The sequence below is a fragment of the Littorina saxatilis genome, linkage group LG1, assembly GCF_037325665.1.
Source record: "Littorina saxatilis isolate snail1 linkage group LG1, US_GU_Lsax_2.0, whole genome shotgun sequence".
NCBI classification, from domain to species: Eukaryota; Metazoa; Mollusca; class Gastropoda; order Littorinimorpha; family Littorinidae; genus Littorina; species Littorina saxatilis.
In genome coordinates this window covers 73,782,688-73,802,298 of record NC_090245.1, presented here as the reverse complement: position 1 = coordinate 73,802,298, position 19,611 = coordinate 73,782,688, and the positions used below count along the sequence as shown (strand labels likewise).

At 41.0% G+C, this 19,611-nt stretch overlaps 1 protein-coding gene across 2 annotated transcripts; it reads left to right on the top strand.

Moving 5' to 3' along the window:
• The first annotated feature begins 1,128 nt into the window (after nucleotides 1-1,128).
• Nucleotides 1,129-16,314, top strand: LOC138978587 (serine/threonine-protein phosphatase 6 regulatory ankyrin repeat subunit B-like). Of its 2 annotated transcripts, XM_070351349.1 has the most exons (6): nucleotides 1,129-1,223; nucleotides 2,417-2,471; nucleotides 3,834-3,961; nucleotides 4,674-4,775; nucleotides 9,098-9,259; nucleotides 10,494-16,314. In XM_070351349.1, exons 3-6 carry the CDS (start codon nucleotides 3,838-3,840, stop codon nucleotides 13,739-13,741), a joined length of 3,636 nt encoding a protein of 1,211 aa, XP_070207450.1. In that variant the 5' UTR covers nucleotides 1,129-1,223; nucleotides 2,417-2,471; nucleotides 3,834-3,837; the 3' UTR covers nucleotides 13,742-16,314. The 2 variants fall into 2 exon arrangements, with proteins under 2 accessions (XP_070207450.1, XP_070207440.1); XM_070351339.1 differs by lacking the exon at nucleotides 2,417-2,471.
• The last annotated feature ends 3,297 nt before the right edge of the window (nucleotides 16,315-19,611 follow it).

Below are 19,611 nucleotides of genomic sequence, written 5' to 3'. Positions count from 1 at the left end.
CAGCCGTCTTGTGCCTTGTCAGCCGTCTTGTGCCTTGTCAGCCGTCTTGTGCCTTGTCAGCCGTCTTGTGCCTTGTCAGCCGTCTTGTGCCTTGTCAGCCGTCTTGTGCCTTGTCAGCCGTCTTGTGCCTTGTCAGCCGTCTTGTGCCTTGTCAGCCGTCTTGTGCCTTGTCAGCCGTCTTGTGCCTTGTCAGCCGTCTTGTGCCTTGTCATCCGTCTTGTGCCTTGTCAGCCGTCTTGTCAGCCGTCTTGTGCCTTGTCACAGCCGTCTTGTGCCTTGTCAGTCGTCTTGTGCCTTGTCAGCCGTCTTGTGCCTTGTCAGCCGTCTTGTGCCTTGTCAGCCGTCTTGTGCCTTGTCAGCCGTCTTGTGCCTTGTCAGCCGTCTTGTGCCTTGTCAGCCGTCTTGTGCCTTGCATAACCCCTCACTCGGAGCAGCATAAATCTGTCGCGAATGTTCGTTTCTCTCACTGATTTGACTGCAAAGTGTGTGACTGATTTGAGCAGCGGTGACTGTTTCAAGCCGGTGTGTACTTATGTATGTGAGCTCAGTTTTTGTCTTGTTCACCGTTTTCGGAGATATGAGAGAGAATGAAGTCTTTGAAATGTAAAACGCTGCGCTCTCTCTCTCTCTCTCTCTCTCTCTCTCTCTCTCTCTCTCTCTCTCTCTCTCTCTCTCTCTCTCTCTGTGTCTGTCTCTGTCTGTCTCTCTCTGTCTCTGTCTCTCTCAGTCAGTCTCTCTCTCTCTCTGTGTCTGTCTCTGTCTGTCTCTCTCTCTCTCTCTCTCTCTCTCTCTCTCTCTATCTATCTATCTTTTGCATGTACATATACTAACTGTAGAACCGCTGAAGTATAACCATATTCCTGTTTGTGCCTGAGATGTATCAATGAAGGACACGCTGTAAGCGGTAGGTTAACCTCTATCTTTATGTATTAAAGATCAGTCAATCAATCAGTCATTAATTCCGAGTCTCTCTCTTTCTCTCCCACGCTCGTATGCACACAGACACATGGACACACACACACACACACACACACACACACACACACACACACACACTGCACACACACAGAAGAAAAGGAAAACACTCAATGCCTAAAAATAGCACCACCTCATAACGCGGCCTTGAATTCAACATGGCGTCGAATGTGTCAACACACATCAATCCAGTGTGGAAATATTGCATCTGACGCCGTATATTCCGACTGTGCTGGCTAAAACTGCAGGTGCGTATAATTAGCAAACATTGAAGATTGATCCATGATAAAATTCGGCAAAGAACGTCTGCTTATTCATTTCAAAGGCAATTTGTTTTCGGTTTGATTGACTGATACTCTTGCACGAAATGCGTCTCGTGATAGCCAGTAGGGCCTACTGGTTCCTTTCTGTTCATTGAAAAGGTCGAAGAATCAATTCCAAAGAAAAGTTAGTGTGGGTATATTGCAGATTAAAAAGATCCTCTTGGAGGAAGACTCTATGTTTCTAGAGGGTGAAATAAAATATTGTCAAGCATTGAAGTATATAATTATATATATATATGACAAACTGGACTCAGTTGGGAACTCATTCAATCGATCATACTAACTGATTTTTTGCCATCAAATTATTTTGGATCAATATGTTATATTACTAAAATAAGCTAATTAATAACAGCCATTCAAATATTATTGAATTGGTTGCAGAAAGTAGGCCAAACATCCAAATCGTTCCTGAGAAATCGGGAAAATCCATTTTTCCCACAGGCACTGGGACGGTTCATTATTGTTAGTATCTCGATCGGGTATAAGTGTGTGTGTGTGTGTGTGTGTGTGTGTGTGTGTGTGTGTGTGTGTGTATGTGTGTGTGTGTGTGTGTGTGTGTGTGTGTTTATGTGTGTGTGTAACACGAGAAAGTTACTCCCACAAAATGTTACTCCCTAGTAAAGATTTCGTACGAAATTGTTACTCCCCTTACGAAAAAATGACTTCCCCCTAACACGAGAAAATTACTCCCCACGACAGGTGTACTCCAAGTAAAAATTTCGTACATTTTTACTACCCTTCACGAAAAAATTACTCCCCCATAGCACGAGGAAATTATTCCCCACGACAGGTGTAGTCCACTCCCGAGTAAAAATTTCGTACGAAATTTGTACTCCCCTTCACGAAAAAATACTCCCCCGTAGCACGAGGACATTACTCCCCACGACAGGTGTACTCCCGAGTAAAAATTTTGCACGAAAATTTAACTTCCCTGACACATTTTGCACGACATTATTATTCCCCTTACAAAATATTATTCCCCTTGTTACGAAGAATTTCTTCCCCTCATTTTGCAACAGACTTTTACGTCATACTAGCGCGAACAGTAAGAATTTCTGTTATCAATGTGAAAGTTATTATTTATCACTGATATTGACTATTATCACTCAAAATTACAGAAACCGCTGGAGGCGATATATAGGTTACAAGCTCTGAGTCCTGGTCGATTTTCAGGTAATCCCCAGCCTCTGGTTCACTTAAATGTTTTTCAATTTTCTCACAAATACTTGGTTATTGAGTTTTATTTTGTAAATGTTTGGTAAAACAAAAAATGAAATTGTTGTCCTAGTTCAGCGGGTTTACATTCATTGTTTGAATCGCATAAAGTAACTCATCTTAAAAAAATAATTAAGGTGTTTCTAATCAAGACGTGTGTGAATGAGTGTGTGTGCGCCTTGGGTCGCCTGTTGGTGAGACATGTGCGCGTTACAAATATTCGTATTATTATTATTATTATTATTATATGAGTGTGCATGAGTTGTTAATGCGAAAGAATGTGTATGAGTGCGCCTTGAGTCGCCTTGTGGTGAGATATGTGCGCGTTATAAATTCTCGTATTATTATTATTATTATTATTATTATTATTATTATTAATACGTTTTAGAAAGGCGACGAATCGCGTTTGCAGAATTTATATCATATTTGCAAGCAAAGTTCGGTATCAGCAGAACAAAGCTTCGGTAACCATGAAATACAGCCAAGAACTCATAGACTACACAGCATATCATCAGCTAACAGAGGTGAAGAAGCAGGTTATGAGATTATAAACAAGTCGCGTAAGGCGAAATTACTACATTTAGTCAAGCTGTGGAACTCACAGAATGAAACTGAACGTAGTCCGCCGCTAGTGCAAAAGGCAGTGAAAGTGACGAGCCTGTTTGGCGCGGTAGCGGTTGCGCTGTGCTTCATAGCACGCTTTACTGTACCTCTCTTCGTTTTAACTTTCTGAGCGTGTTTTTAATCCAAAAATATCATATCTATATGTTTTTGGAATCAGGAACCGACAAGGAATAAGATAAAATAGTTTTTAAAACGATTTCGGAAATTTAATTTTAATCATATTTTTTATATTTTTAATTTTCAGAGCTTGTTTTTAATCCAAATATAACAATCGCTCTACACACACACACGCACAGACAGACACACACACACACACACACACACACACACACACACAAACACACACACACACATACACCACGACCCTCGTTTCGATTCCCCCTCTATGTTAAAACATTTAGTCAAAACTTGACTAAATGTAAAAATCAGCGCCTAAATTTGATTCGTCATAAATGAAGCTCAAACACAGGAGCTTTTCAAGTTTTGACAAACAAACAACAGATCTAACAACATGTTGAGAAAAACATATCAAGCAAATAAACAAACGCCCAAAACAACTTACAATTGTTATATCATTCCAAGAATAACATGAGGAGTAACTATTTCGACATGAGTATGAGTTTATCTAGGCGTGGCATAAGAAAAACGTTTATAAAAAACAAACCTGTATGTCTTTCTATTCCTTGTTCCTTGCAGGACAATGTGGAAAGACGAAGGCGCAGTGGGTGGGTTTGACCCCCCAGTCACAGTGGAAGATGTGGATGATGGCAGTGATGAGGACACTCAGCAAAAACAGCGACTGCCAGGCCCTATGGGACGGAGAGGTAGATACGGTCGTATTCTCTTTTTCCTAACAAAATCACCGTTGGAAATGAGACAAACACTGTTAACAAACAAAAGACAGCACAATTTCAGCGTCAAAATGCTCGCAACCTTCATGGCAAGGTTTAGGGAAAGGTGTTTTTCTTTATTCAGCCTTTTAAAGATAAAATAATGAAGAAGTAATTGTGCATAAGTTTGCAGGCGAGTTTACATACATAAGTCGAAAGGAAATTTGCTGTGCTGCAATTTGAACATACATGTGCCCACAATGATAAACTCAAAAATGCTCCGCAACTGTGCTTATTAATCAAATCATTAGAAACAGGGCGCGGATACACACACTCACACAGACACACAAACTCACACAAACACACACACACACACCCACACCCACGCACACACACACACACACACACATACACACACACACTCACACACACACACACACTCACACACACACACATAGATGATGATGATGATGATTATGGAACTTTAAGAGACAGATAGAGAAAGACCGAGAGAGAAAGTGAGAGAGTGAGTAAGAGAGAGAAAGAGAGAGAAAGGCAGAGAGAGAGAGAGAGAGAGAGAGAGAGAGAGAGAGAGAGAGAGAGAATAGGAGACGGGGAGAGTGACAGAGGAAGTTGTCTAGCAAGCAGGGACGCACGCAAAAGTTAGTGCAAGACAAGTCCTCTAGTTTTGTATTAATTTCCTCAGGCTCACCAAGGGACGGGCAGATGATGCAGACTTTTGGAGGCTTTGGTCGTGAACGCAAACATCCAGGTCATGTTGTGGAGGTCAAAGGAGATATGCACATTGGTATGCTACCTTAAAATACACCGTTTTTCTCTTCAAGTCATTTGACCACGACATTCATGAAACAGAACTGTTTGTGTTAGAATGTGGTGTGCATTTTGCTTCAATGTATGTAGAATAATGGTATATGATCAAAAACAAATTTGCTTTGAGATTGACTTTGTAAAAATTATAAAATAAAAAATAAGCAAAGCGATGAATCGAAATATGTTAGTTCACGGATGACAACATAATTTCAAAATTATTCATCAGAATGATTTCAACATTTCAGTTCTTGTAGACATGTTTTTAGACATGATGATAGATCTTTTGGTCCAAAGGCTAAGCTTTAGGATTAAAAGTTAAAGAGATACATATTTTCCAGTTTTCATAAATGTTGTACCCAGAAAGTCAACATTTGTATCACTTTAACTTTTTTCTCCTAGTGCTTAGACTTGTATCGTTCAGTTTTGCTGACTCGTGAAGGGCACAATTTGAACTCATCAGTACATAAACACTATCAATATGCAATTCAACAATGTCCTCGCACAAAATGATGCACGTAGGCTTTGAGCAATTTTTTTTTAAGAATTATTTTTTAGGGATGTTGTTGCCTCCCTTCAAGTAATGAAAAAGCACGGACCATTAAAAAGCGAGTTGCGGTTGTTTTCTTTGTTCTCCTCATGTTATGTACCTGGCTTACTACGTGAGTTCTTTTTTCTTTTTTCCATTTCCGCTTTTTTGTAGGGGGAAGGTCTCGGAGGGGGGGGGAGGGGTGCGAGAGGGGGGGTGGAGATGGACAGTTTGGTTCAAGAATTTGTAAATCACTTGCTGGTAGGCGGACCAGTACATAATACAACATTTCAAATGAAGTAATTTTTCTTGATAGCATATTGATTAACACTGCTATATTTCCTATCAAAACTTCCCCTTTCCAAGCCTGTTGCACTACTGTGTCTGCGGGTAAACACATTAGACATTTCTTCATGATACACAATTCTCTTAGAACTTACAAACACCCGTTTGCATTTTAAAATGACAATTATTTTAGCCAGGTTTGAACTTTCTTTTTTTGATAATTTCTTTTCTTTGGTGGTGGTTTTTTTTAATTTTTGATTTTAGCCATAGGTTGCTAGTGCTGCTGTTTAAGTTTCCGTCCTTATTTCTGTTCTTTAATCTTTGGTGTTCTTGTTCGGGCAGCAGTCAGTAAGTAAGGCTGTACTTTTTTCAGTGGTGGTAGTTGTATCACTGGATTATGGTTTTCACAGTAATCGATTAAGGTAGTCCTCAAAAGATGATATACAGTATTCGAGGAAAAAGCGTCATTTGAAAGTGTCAATGATCCGTTCACCAGAAAGCGATTTAACCTAGTATATTTACCCAAAAGAACTGTGTCAGCTCTGAGTAAGAACTGGGACTGCAAACAACAAGTCGCGTAAGGCGAAAATACAACATTTAGTCAAGTAGCTGTCGAACTCACAGAATGAAACTGAACGCAATGCAACGCAGCAAGACCGTATACTCGTAGCATCGTCAGTCCACCGCTCATGGCAAAGACAGTGAAATTGACAAGAAGAGCGGGGTAGTAGTTGCGCTGAGAAGGATAGCACGCTTTTCTGTACCTCTCTTCGTTTTAACTTTCTGAGCGCGTTTTTAATCCAAACATATCATATCTATATGTTTTTGGAATCAGGAACCGACAAGGAATAAGATGAAAGTGTTTTTAAATTGATTTGGAAAATTTAATTTTGATCATAATTTTTATATATTTAATTTTCAGACCTTGTTTTTAATCCGAATATATTATATTTATATGTTTTTGGAATCAGCAAATAATGGAGAATAAGATAAACGTAAATTTGGATCGTTTTATAAAAAACATATTTTTTTTACAATTTTCAGATTTTTAATGACCAAAGTCATTAATTAATTTTTAAGCCACCACGCTGAAATGCAATACCGAAGTCCGGGCTTCGTCGAACATTACCTGACCAAAATTTCAACCAATTTGGTTGAAAAATGAGGGCGTGACAGTGCCGCCTCAACTTTCACGAAAAGCCATATATGACGTCATCAAAGACATTTATCAAAAAAATGAAAAAAACATTCGGGGATTTCATACCCAGGAACTCTCATGTCAAATTTCATAAAGATCGGTCCAGTAGTTTAGTCTGAATCGCTCTACACACACACACACAGACACACACACACACGCACATACACCACGACCCTCGTGTCGATTCCCCCCTCTACGTTAAAACATTTAGTCAAAACTTGACTAAATGTAAAAACAAAGTAAAAACACCAAGTAGCAATCAGGTATCTAAAGTGAAGGGAACAAGGGGAACAACTGCGACTCGTTTTTCAATGGTTCATGCTTTTTCATTACTTGAAGGGAGGCAACTATATCCATAAACATTGATTCTTTAAACCAAAAAAAATCGCTCAAGGCGTACTTGTTGTGCGAGAACATTGTTGAATTGCATTTTGATAGCGCTTACGTAGTAGGGACGGATCCAGAGGGAGGGGGGGGGGGGGGTTCGGGGGTTTCCGGACCCCCCACCCCCACCCCATCCCCCCCACAAAAACACTTCTTTTTTTTAAATATATTTGAAAATAAAGAAATAATGATGGCTTACATTGCACCAAATCGCTAAATTTTTCGTGTTTTTATCAAAATTTTCCGGAACCCCCTAGGAGCCGGCCTTTGTCTTATAAATTACGGTTTTGGAAGGTAGTTGGGTATCTTGGCTCTGGTTGTACCAGATCGGTCAATTTTCCAAATTTGTCTTCTTAAATGAACTTTTTTGAAGGTGTATTAGGGGTAGTTTCTTTGCTCAAATTGCACCAGATTGCTCCATTTTCCTTGTTTTTATCAACATTTTCCCGGGGGCATGCCCCCGGACCCCCCTAAGAAGTTCAGGCACTTCGCGCCCTTAACTAAACGCTTTGCCTCGTCGATCTGTCCCTTAAAAGAAATTTGGAAACCCCCCCCTTAAAAATGGTGTGATCCGCCCCTGCGTACTGTAATGTCAAGCTCACATTTTGCCCTTTTAGAGACAGCGGGACTCATTTTCTTAGCTTCCTATGAAGCAAGACCTTGCATGCAGTCCATTGATAAAGAAAAGAAGGGAACAGTACATGTTCAAAGAAGTGCTTTTTAAAAAATATGACACGATCCAGACTAGAACTTTAAAGTTTGTATTCTTTTTTTTAGAAATATAAAAATTCTCGTAGCCACACTATTGTGCAAGTGTGTGGGTTTTATCATTGTGTTCTGAGAGCTCGTAAGCACTGAATGCCTTTCAGCTTATTATACTTTTCTTAATTGTCTGTTAGTACAAGATTTGGTTGTACTTGTTATAGTCATTTAGGGTTTTAATCATTAACATTGAACATGAACTGATTATGAGCCGTATTTATCATTTAAGTGCCACTCAACGGAAGGGATCTTATTTTAGGTGCAAAACTTTCCGATGTAACAAATTAGTCAAGCATCGTCCACTGTGGCAGTCATGAAATGCAGAGGCTCAATTGTAATTTGCATAATTATGTCACATGCACTGTAAATGAATACAGATAATTTTTTTATGTTCAAGTGTAACTGTAAGCAAACATATTTGACGATTCCTGAGTGCGACTTTTGAGTCTCAATATCTTGGTTTTTTTCTCCATTTATCACGTACCGTACCAGATTACTTAAATCACCAAGTTTTTATTGTACGGATATCTAGGACTGTTTGCAGTGATTTTCGAATTCATTCTTCTTGCATTCCTTCAAAAAATACCCCCACATTAAAAACAAATAGTGGAAACAAGTGTTTTATGCAAGTGGGATCAAAGGAGATAATTTTGCAGCAACTTTTTAAAAACAATAAAATTGCACGGGGATATCCTTCAAAAATTAATCAAAATAAGGAAGTAAGATGTCTACACACTTTGTCTTCCTAGTTTTCTCTATGACATTGAGTTGAGGGGGAAATCTCTATTCTCAGAAATGTTCAAAAATGAAAATCAAAGGGAGGCAACTAACAGATGAATGATAGGAAAGCATTACACATTCAGTGACGCATACCTTTAAATTAAGACACGATTCAGAGGATTTTTTTCTGTAAATATGTAAAGATCTGGTAGTTGGAACAATGTGCAAGTTAATGTTGCGTTCTAAGAGAGCTAGCCTAGTATGCCCTGTGCCCTGCTATAGGATCTAATTAGTCACATTGTGTACCCAAATCAGTCAAACTAAGTGCCTCAATCATCAGCGATTGTCGGGTGGTTGGTCGAGTAATAATAATATTCAGCGCGGTCCTTATAGAAGCATGTTTCCATTCCTGCTTGGTTGACAGGCACGATGGATGCGAAAAAAGGCGGCGTCTGTATGGCGAACAAGGTGAAAGTGGACAACAGACAGGTGGTCAACAACCCGACCTGGAAACAGCAAGTTTTCATCACGCAAATTCAACACGTTCATCACACGGCCCCTGAGGGCGGTTTTGTCGGAGTGAAAGGTATGTGACTGCACTAAAATCAGTATGATGTCAGTCGGATAAGTGGTATAAAACAAATGTGTTGACCAGCGTCTGCAAAGTAACTAGATCCTTTATTCAAGATAATGCTACGAGGAAGGGCGTGGTTTTATGTTTACGTTAAAGGCACACTCAGTTTTCTGTAAACCATCAGTTTCTGGTCACAGACACTGTCAGGCTTTTACACACAGTACAAACACCCTTTTGTTTAAACACTCACCGCTTGAGAACATCCTGGGTGCCCTCTGTAAAGAGCGACCAATTCTCAAAGAATTTATTTTTGCGTGGCCAGCCGGATTGTCTGTAAGACAATCGGACGGGCCTCGTTTTGGCGCTAGATCTAACTTTTAAAATCTCAACAATAAATTGACAGCTTGTTACACAAACATTCTTAAATCATAAAAGAATTCTTTTTTCATCAATACAAGACCAGTACAATTCGAAGTTTTGAAAGTTTGAAAAAAGAAAAGCCCGGAAGCGTGTCACGCAAAGCATGTTTCCACATGCTAGCAGACGAATGTTCTGCATGGCGCCAGTTTCTTTGAACAGCCAACCGCCACCGCTCAGTTCGTGTGACTCGCAGCCGTTTGTTGCGTATTAGATTCACAGGTACACAATAACGTGTTATTGCAGATACAGCGAGTCGCATGAAAATCACAAACTGACGACTAAATTGTGAAAAAAGGAAAGTGGATCACACAGGTTCACGATGGCTCAGGGGTTAGATAAACCACGAAAACAGGTGTGTGGTTTACGCGAGCTAAATGGCCATTCAAACCAACTGTGTCATTGAATGCTATTAAATGCTATTGCAAGTGTGTACAATAAGGTTAGAACTGCTTTTTTTCATCATTCTGTGAACCATTTGAGACGGACTAGGGCTTTAAGTATACATGCTATTTCCTAGCGTGAAACTGTTTTGTGAATTTCATTCTAAAGGTTGGAATATTTTTGACAAATTTGAAAGGAATTCGATTTCAGCAACAGCAAATAATTATTTTGTACCAACATGAAAAAGCTCGTTTGTTATTAGCCCTTCTAACAGATTGGACTGTGTCTTATCTTGACTTGATGGGTAGTATCTATCAAGACTCTGATTTCTTTTTCTTCTTTTCCTTCTTTTCAGTAACGTCACTTACGAGTTCTTTCGGAATCGTCAACCCTTTTGTGAGGATTAGCATGTATCTTAGTTGCCATACATGATTATACGTTTCAGAAAAGAGCCAAGCTGAAATAGCAGCGGACAAGGAGTTATACGTACACACAGCGGCACATATCCTTGCTTTGGAAGATATCAAGAACAGAAAGTACCTCCTGGTCATAGGACCACCTGGTTGTGGTAAAACCTTCCTGGCCAAAGCTGTACTGCGCATCTTGCAAGATGAGGGAAAGACACCGCTTGTACTTCACAAATACGAAGAGTGGCGTCGGTTTGACAATGCATCGGGTAATTATGCTGTTCTGATAGATGATGCGTTCGGTAGAGATGCTTTTTCTGTCAAAGAATACAGTAATTGGTCGAAGTCTTTTTGCGTCATGCAAACCTATGCGGAACATGATAAATGTACCATCGTGATCACTCTTAGGTCGTCTGTTCGAGATGAAGCAATGAGGCAAGCTGACGATGAATTTTTGACCAAAATACCCGTATTGGACATGGGCGACCTACGTCCACTCAGTAACGAGCAGAAAACTGAGATGCTTCTAAATCACATGTGCGCTGAGAAGAAGCCCTTGAATCAAAATGACCTGGATGAAATCCTGGCTTTTGACAAGAGCGGCCCCACGTTCCCTGCATGCTGCAGAGAATTTGCGAAACTGAGGCAAGACACTCAAGGCAAGAGCTGGATATTCACCCTCTTTGAGGACGACACCGGGCAAAACTCGCTTCAGATTGCCAGCAGGCTCGGTCTGCTGGATCTGGTGAAAGCTCTCATTGGTAGAGGCATCAGCCTGGAGTCCAGAGACAGCGATGGGTGGACAGCTTTGCATCATGCATGCTCAAAAGGTCATGTGGAGGTCGCTAAGCTACTGCTGGGAAAGGGAGCCAAGACTGACAGCGAGACATCTGATGGCCGCTCGCCTTTGCACGTAGCCAGCACAGAAGGACACAGAGCTGTTATTGAAACCTTACTTCAGTCCAGAGCGGCAGTGGATGACAGAGATCTGACACAGCAGACAGCTCTACACTTAGCAAGCGAGGCTGGGCACGAGGGAGTGGTCCAAATTCTGTTGGACAATAGAGCCAGCGTTCTGGCCACGGATGAGTGGGGATCCCTACCACTCCACAAAGCTGCTTTGAGAGGTCAGACAGGAGTCATCAAGGTTCTGCTTGCTTCTCAGGGGTCCCAACTGGAGCAGGCCAACTATCACACCTACACTGCCCTTCACACGGCGGCTATCTTTGGTCATAAAGCATCAGCCGAGGCCTTGCTTGATGGAGGGGCTGACATTCAAGCACGAGCAGACAGCAACCAGAGCCCGCTGCACCTTGCTTGCTCCCAGGGCAAGGCCGATGTCGTCTGGCTGTTGCTGAACAAGAATGCCAATCTTGAAGCCCAGGACACGGATGGCTTGACGCCCCTTCACTACGCCAGTTGTAATGGTCAGCGGGAGGTTGTTAGGATCCTGCTAGAAAAAGGAACGAACGTCCGCGCGCAGAATCACAGAGGTCACGCGGCTGTGCATTTTATCGCAGAAAAGAACCACGTGGAGATCGCTGATGTTTTAAAAAAACACCATGTAGACGTCAATGCCACGGATAAGCAACAGATGACACCACTACATTTTGCGAGCAAAGAAGGACATACAACCATGATCGAGAAACTGCTAGACCTTGGTGCCAGAACTGAAGCAAAAGATACCGATGGCTGGACTGCACTGCATTTTGCGAGCTTTAATGGCCAAGATGGTGCGGTCCAAAGTCTGATCAGAAGAGGGGCCAACATCGAAGCGAGCGACAACCAAGGATGGACCCCAATGCACCACGCTGCATACAAGAACCAGGCTCATGTTATCTCAACGCTGATAGCTAATGATGCAGACATCAACGCCCAACAGAAAAACGGCTTTACTCCTCTGCACTTGGCTTGTCAGGAAAAACACGCCAAAGCTGCCCAAGTCTTGCTGCAAAAGGAAGCAAACATTGAAGCCAGAACTGTCCATGGCCGGACTCCGCTGCACCAAGTCTGCATAGGAGGCGGAACTGAGTTAATACAACTCCTGCTGGCAGAACACGCAGACATTGAAGCCAAAGACAAGAAAGGATGGACTTCTCTCCATCACGCTGCTGCTAGGGGTCATGACGAAGCCGTCGCTTTCCTGCTGGCCAAAGAAGCAGACGTGGACTCTAGAGACTCTCAGAGGTGGACGCCATTACACCATGCCAGCTACTTCAACCATCCCAATGTCATCCCAACACTACTCAAGCGCAGGGCAGACAAAAATGCCAAGGAAACTGACGACTGGGCGCCTCTCCACTTGGCAAGCCAGGAAGGTCACACGTGTGTTGTGGACGTGCTGCTGAAAAATGACGCAGACATCCAGGCCCAGAGCAACAAAGGATGGAGCCCCTTGCACAGTGCTTGCTACAATGACCGAGGAGAGGTGGTTACTACTCTCATGAAACGTGGAGCTAATGGCGACGCCTTGAACAAAGGGAAGCGGGCTGCTCTTCATCTTGTCTCTTACCTAGGTCTCCAACACACAACAGCTCTCTTGGCTCTCATTGAATGCAAAGCCACCCTAGACGTCCGAGACGGCAATGGTGCTACTCCACTTATCCTGGCCAGTACAAGAGGACATGAAGGCTTCGTCCAGTGTTTGCTAGATGCTGGAGTCAACAAGGAAGCTAAGGATAATGACGGGCGTACAGCAATGAATCATGCTTGCTTCAGACGCCATGTTAACATCGTTCGCCTGCTGCAGAAAGCCAAGGCCAACTTAAACCCGACAGATCTGACAAAAAGAACACCGTTTCACACAGCCAGCTACGAGGGCCACCACGATATCATCAACCTTTTGCTGGACCTAGGCGCTGACAGGAACGCCCAGGAGAGTCACGGCAGTACTTCTCTGCACCTTGCAGTGTTCAACAACAAGCAGGACGTCGTCAAGACCTTGCTCAAGAAAGGTGTACAAATAGATCGCAAGAATAACTCTGGGCAGACTCCTCTCAACCTTGCCTGCAGAAAAGGCCACTTCACAATTGCCAAAATTCTGATAGAACGCGGGGCCAACTTGAAAACTGCCGACAAGGGTGGAATGACGCCTCTACATTACGCTTGCAGCAAGGGAATGGGTGACTTGGTCAGTATGATGGTCGACAAAGGAGCCAGCGTCAGTGCCGAGAACAAAAGCGGAAAGTCACCTTGGAAGGTGGCGCTGGAGAACGGACATCATCACATTCATCCAAAGCTGGGCCTTCAGAAAGGACTGGAATGGGTCGTCAATAAACTTCAATAGCGAGGCCAAAGTGGCACTGGAAAATAGACACATTCATTCCAAGCTGGTCGTTCAGAAAGGACTGGAATGGATCGTCAATAAACTTTCATAGCCAGGCCAAAGTAGCACTGGAAAACAGACATTCATTCCAAGCTGGTCGTTCAGAAAGGACTGGATCGAATGGGTCGTCAATAAACTTTCATAGCGAGGCCAGAGTGGTAATCTAGAATATAGACATCACCACATTTATCCTTAGCTGGACGTTCAGAAAGGACTGGAATGGGTTGTCAATAAACTTTCATAGCGAGGCCAAAGTGATAATCTAGAATATAGACATCACCACATTTATCCTTAGCTGGACGTTCAGAAAGGACTTTAATGGGTTGTCAATAAACTTTCATAGCGAAGCCACCGTGGCACTGAAAATAAACTGTCAAAGCGAGGCCAAAGTGGCACTGGAAAAGAGGCATCACCACATTCATTCCAAGCTGGGCCTGCGCAAGGTACTGGAATTGGTCCTCATTAAACGAACACAATCATTTCCTCCCACAGGAATTCTGCTGATTCAGAATGCATTTCCCTGATGATGAATCTTGCATTAATGGCACTGGGTAGAACGCCCACCAACGCTCGTTCACAGCATGCAATTTGCTTTCAGAACGACCACTGGTAATTTGGTAATATACTATAAAAAAAAATATATATATAAAAAAACACACGATTTTGTTTGCAAAAAAAATAAAACGAATAGGACAAATTGCCTTACACCGTAACGATGTTATAACGATGTGCATAAGTCGTTTCGCTTTGTCTGTATTTGGTGTGTACATAATTCTAAAAAAAATCCGACATGCTCCTTCTTTTTACATTTAGTCAAGTTTTGACTAAATGTTTTAACATAGAGGGGGAATCGAGACGAGGGTCGTGGTGTATGTGTGTGTGTCTGTGCGTGTGTGTGTGTAGAGCGATTCAGACCAAACTACTAGACTGATCTTTATGAAATTTTACATGAGAGTTCCTGGGAATGATATCCCCGGATATGTTTTTCTTTTTTTCGATAAATACCTTTGATGACGTCATATCCGGCTTTTTTGTCACACCCTCATTTTTCAATCAAATTGATTGAAATTTTGGCCAAGCAATCTTCGACGAAGGTCGGACTTCGGTATTGCATTTCAGCTTGGTGGCTTAAAAATTAATTAATGACTTTGGTCATTAAAAATCTGAAAATTGTAAAAAAAATATTTTTTTTATAAAACGATCCAAATTTACGTTCATCATTTTCTGATTCCAAAAACATATAAATATGTTATATTTGGATTAAAAACAAGCTCTGAAAATTAAAAATATAAAAATTATGATCAAAATTAAATTTTCGAAATCAATTTGAAAACACTTTCATCTTATTCCTTGTCGGTTCCTGATTCCAAAAACATATAGATATGATATGTTTGGATTAAAAACACGCTCAGAAAGTTAAAACGAAGAGAGGTACAGTAAAGCGTGCTATCCTTCTCAGCGCAACTACTACCCCGCTCTTCTTGTCAATTTCACTGCCTTTGCCACGAGTGGTGGACTGACGATGCTACGAGTATACGGTCTTGCCGAAAAATTGCATTGCATTCAGTTTCATTCTGTGAGTTCGACAGCTTGACTAAATGTTGTATTTTCGCCTTACGCGACTTGTATTTTCTTCAAATAAACAATCAAAAACTCGTATTCATTCCTCAGTGCACCTAAGTAAACAATCTCTCACCCTTACATTGTGTAATATTTTTCAATTTTTTAACATACCTTATATAGATGAATATTGATACGACAAATTCATGTATGTGCTTTCGCGGACGCGTGCGTGCGTACGCGTGTGAATATGCGTGCGTGCTTGTGTGCGTACGCGCGCGCGCGCGCGTGTGTGTGTGTGTGCAGTTTTTTCTTTGACAATTTCTGTAGCTCTAAAACGAGCCACAGTTGTTTACTCATTGAGAGGTTTTTGTTGTTTTGCCAATTATCAAGGAACTTTCACCTGTTATTGTTTACAATAAGCTCGCAACTTTCTTTGGATAATAAATCTCTCTCTTCTCTTTTACTTTCTTCCTCTTTGTCTCGCTCATCTACCCTCCTTTGACTGTTCACTTAGTTTAGTTAAAAATCTCCTGGTATCATTTCTAGTTAAATGTGTGTTATGTATCTGTGTTTACTTGTGTGTGAACGTGATGTTATGTCTGTCCGTCTGTTCTGATTTTGTTCTGTCTTATCTGTTAGCCATGTACACAAAAAAAACATGTTAAATAACAGCTTAGGACATTTTTTTATTCAAATGATTTATTACAAATCGTGTCATACTTTTGCCAACTGTAAATGATCATGTATGAATGGAACATTCTATGTATTGAGGGAGACATGTTTATGGATTAAACAAAACCACAATGATGTGCATGGCAAACTCCAAACAAATATGTATATAAATAAAATAGAAATAATAAATCATTTAGAATTGTGCCCAACATTTCCAGTTTATCAGTGTCACAGTATTTTTTCACCTGCTTTGCTTACAATTACCCTGTGACGTTTTGATAATAAATCACTTCAAAGTGTGTTCAGGCTGTGTTTAAAGAAATGTTTACCCTTCTGACAGTCAGATTGCCTGTCTGTTTGTCGTCTGTGTGTGTGTATGCGTGCTTATGTGTGTGTGTGTGTGTGTGTGTGCATGCGTGCGCGCGTGCTTGTTTGTGTGTGTGTGTGTGTATGTGTGCGTGCGTGCGTGCGTGCGCGCGCGCGTGTGTGTGTGTGTGTGTGTGCATGCGTGCGCGCGTGCTTGTTTGTGTGTGTGTGTGTATGTGTGCGTGCGTGCTTTCGTGCGTGTGTGTGTGTGAGTTTCGTTTTCTCTTCACTAAAAACAAATAAACCCACTATTATCGTATAATTTTTAATGTCGGCAACCCTAATAAAAGTTTAAACAAGTCGCGTAAGGCGAAAATACAACATTTAGTCAAGCTCAGTCGAACTCACAGAATGAAACTGAACGCACTGCATTTTTTCCGCAAGACCGTATACTCGTAGTAGCATCATCTGTCCACTGCTTGTTCTGAGCGTGTTTTTAATCCAAACATATCATATCTATATGTTTTTGGAATCAGGAACCGACAAGGAATAAGATGAAATTGTTTTTAAAACGATTTCGGAAATTTAATTTTAATCATAATTTTTATACTTTTAATTTTCAAAGCTTGTTTTTAATCCGAATATAACATATTTATATGTTTTTGGAATCAGCAAATAATGACAAATAAGATGAAATTATTTTTGGATCGTTTTATACAAAAATAATTTTAATTACAATTTTCAGAATTTTAATGACCGAAATTATCAATTAATTTTTAAGCCTCTAAGCTGAAATGCAATACCAAAGTCCGGCCTTCGTCGAAAATTGCTTGGCCAAAATTTCAATTAATTTGATTGAAAAATAAGGGTGTGACCGAGCCGCCTCAACTTTTACAAAAAGCCGGATATGACGTCATCAAAGATATCTATCGAAAAAATGGAAAAAAACGTCTGGGGATATCATACCCAGGAACTCTCATGTAAAATTTCATAAAGATCGGTCCAGTAGTTTAGTCTGAATCGCTCTACACACACACACGCACAGACAGACGCACACACACACACACACATACACCACGACCCGGCTCGTCTCGATTCCCCCTCTATGTTAAAACATTTAGTCAAAACTTGACTAAATGTAAAACGCAGCTCCAAAATTACCATAATAGGAACAAACAGCAACATAAAGGTGAACATTTCAGGAAAGTAAGAAACTACCGTCAAACAAAGAAATGCTAACACAAAAGGTGTTTCACACAACCAAGTCACAAAGTCACAATCAAAACACAAGAATTGTAGGTTATTGGAATGTTTAAATACTGACAAAACAAAACGTTACATTTACGCTTTTTTTTTCTTTTTTTTTTAAGTAGCAGTGTTTAAATGTCGAAGCTGCTTTTCCCAGTTTTACCAAAGAGACCGACTGTATGTTGTGTTATTGTATTTGTCAGACTTGATTGTACCAAGTCCCTACACATGTTGTAATGTGCTTAGAGCCAAATATTTTTGTTTTTTGTAAGGGATAGGCGCAATATAAATACACTTTATTATTATTATTATTATTATTGTTATTATTATTATTAAATATAACGTTTTGTTTGTCAATAATTAATCGTTCCAATAACCTACAATTCTTCTGTTTTGATTCTGAAGTTTGGAGCGTTGGCAGTCTATCTGTTAAGGCCAACAAAAAAAAAAGGTGTGGTTACGGTAACATAGCCAAAAAAAATAGGGAAGGAAGGTAGGCAATCACTTTTTTTTTTTAACTTTTTTTTTTAATGTGTACAAATTAAACCTACTTGACATGGAAATAAGTGTGCGACTCGAGCGCTTTCGCTTTCATTGCGTTTTCTGCACTGGTTTTTTTTGTGTTTTTTTTTGTTGACAAATGTAATAAAAAGTTATAGGGTCGGGCCCTCAAAATAGGGTAGGTCGGGTTACCGTAACCACACCTATTTTTTTTAGGCCTAATGGATTGAGTCTAGCCTACATAGTCACACAAGTTAGCTTATGTCTTTTGCGATGACCATATCATGACAAAGACTTTAAATGTTTTAGAGTCAAACGTGCACATCCACGGCTTCGGGGATGGGATGAAAACCTTGCAACCCACATCATGGCCAACTCTGTTGGAGACTCTTTTCTTTACAGAAGAGCACACTATAATCCCACAGCTGCGTGCAAAATTGCGTGCAGTGGTTTCTCAACAGTTCACTAAAATACTTTTTGAGTGTTTATCAAAGCCTTAAATTAATCGGGCGAAGTCGACTTCCCGAAGATGGTGGCACGCAGCTTTGGCAATGCGTTTTTGGGTTGCGAAAAACTCAGCGAAGACTTTGCGAAGCCGGTCGACTTCGGGTTCAATCAAGGACAGTCTTAACACGCTTGGTTTCCATGCCCGACTATATATATGGTATGTGTGATTACTGCATGTGAGCACACAATTAATCACGGTTATAATCAGTCAAATGTAGCTCCAAATTAAGGTTTTGATAAGAACGATAATATTAGAAGTATTCATTTATAGGTGCTTCGCTCAGATGAAGTCAGAAAGTCAGCCTCTGTCATAGGAAAAACGCACTTATTTCTGCAACGTTGTAATTTTACTCTATGTAGACACCTCACACGTTAAATTCTAAAGGATGATGCAATTTGTCTTGCAGTTGTATGTCGCAGACAGTCCTTCTCCCTTTCGCTAAACTATTGAAATCTTGTGAAATGATTTGTAATTGTAAAGCCGTAGCGACGCAGTCTTTAAGTAATATCACGTACGCATTCATCTTAGCATAACTGAATCAATTAGGCGATTAGATTGTTGCCAATTATTGGTCTACAGAATCAGTTATCTCAGCGTTTTCTGCTGGATGTTCTTGCAACAGAGCACAGATATAGAGTGCGCAAGCTATCGTACTACGATGAAGTTCTTAGGGACACACACAAAAAGTGGGGGACAAGCAAAGCGAAGGCGGGATCGGCTGTTTTCCTGACAAACACAATTTGACGAGGAAGCATCACAACACCAAACAAGCCCAGGTGAAAAACGGCACACCGGAATATAACCCACGCGAGCGGCAGCACCCCTGGACTAGTTTTTTGTGCACCGGATGTCCAGACTCAATAGGGGGAAGAGCTCAGAACAAATTTGTTCCTGCGTTTTGACGGCCACACGCGAGCATGGTGCGTGCATGGCGTTTATCCCCGGAGACATGCCCACTCAGCACGACTTAGCCGCGCGAGAAGCCAGGTCTGGACGGTGGACAAACAAGCAAACACGCGCCGACCCGTATATA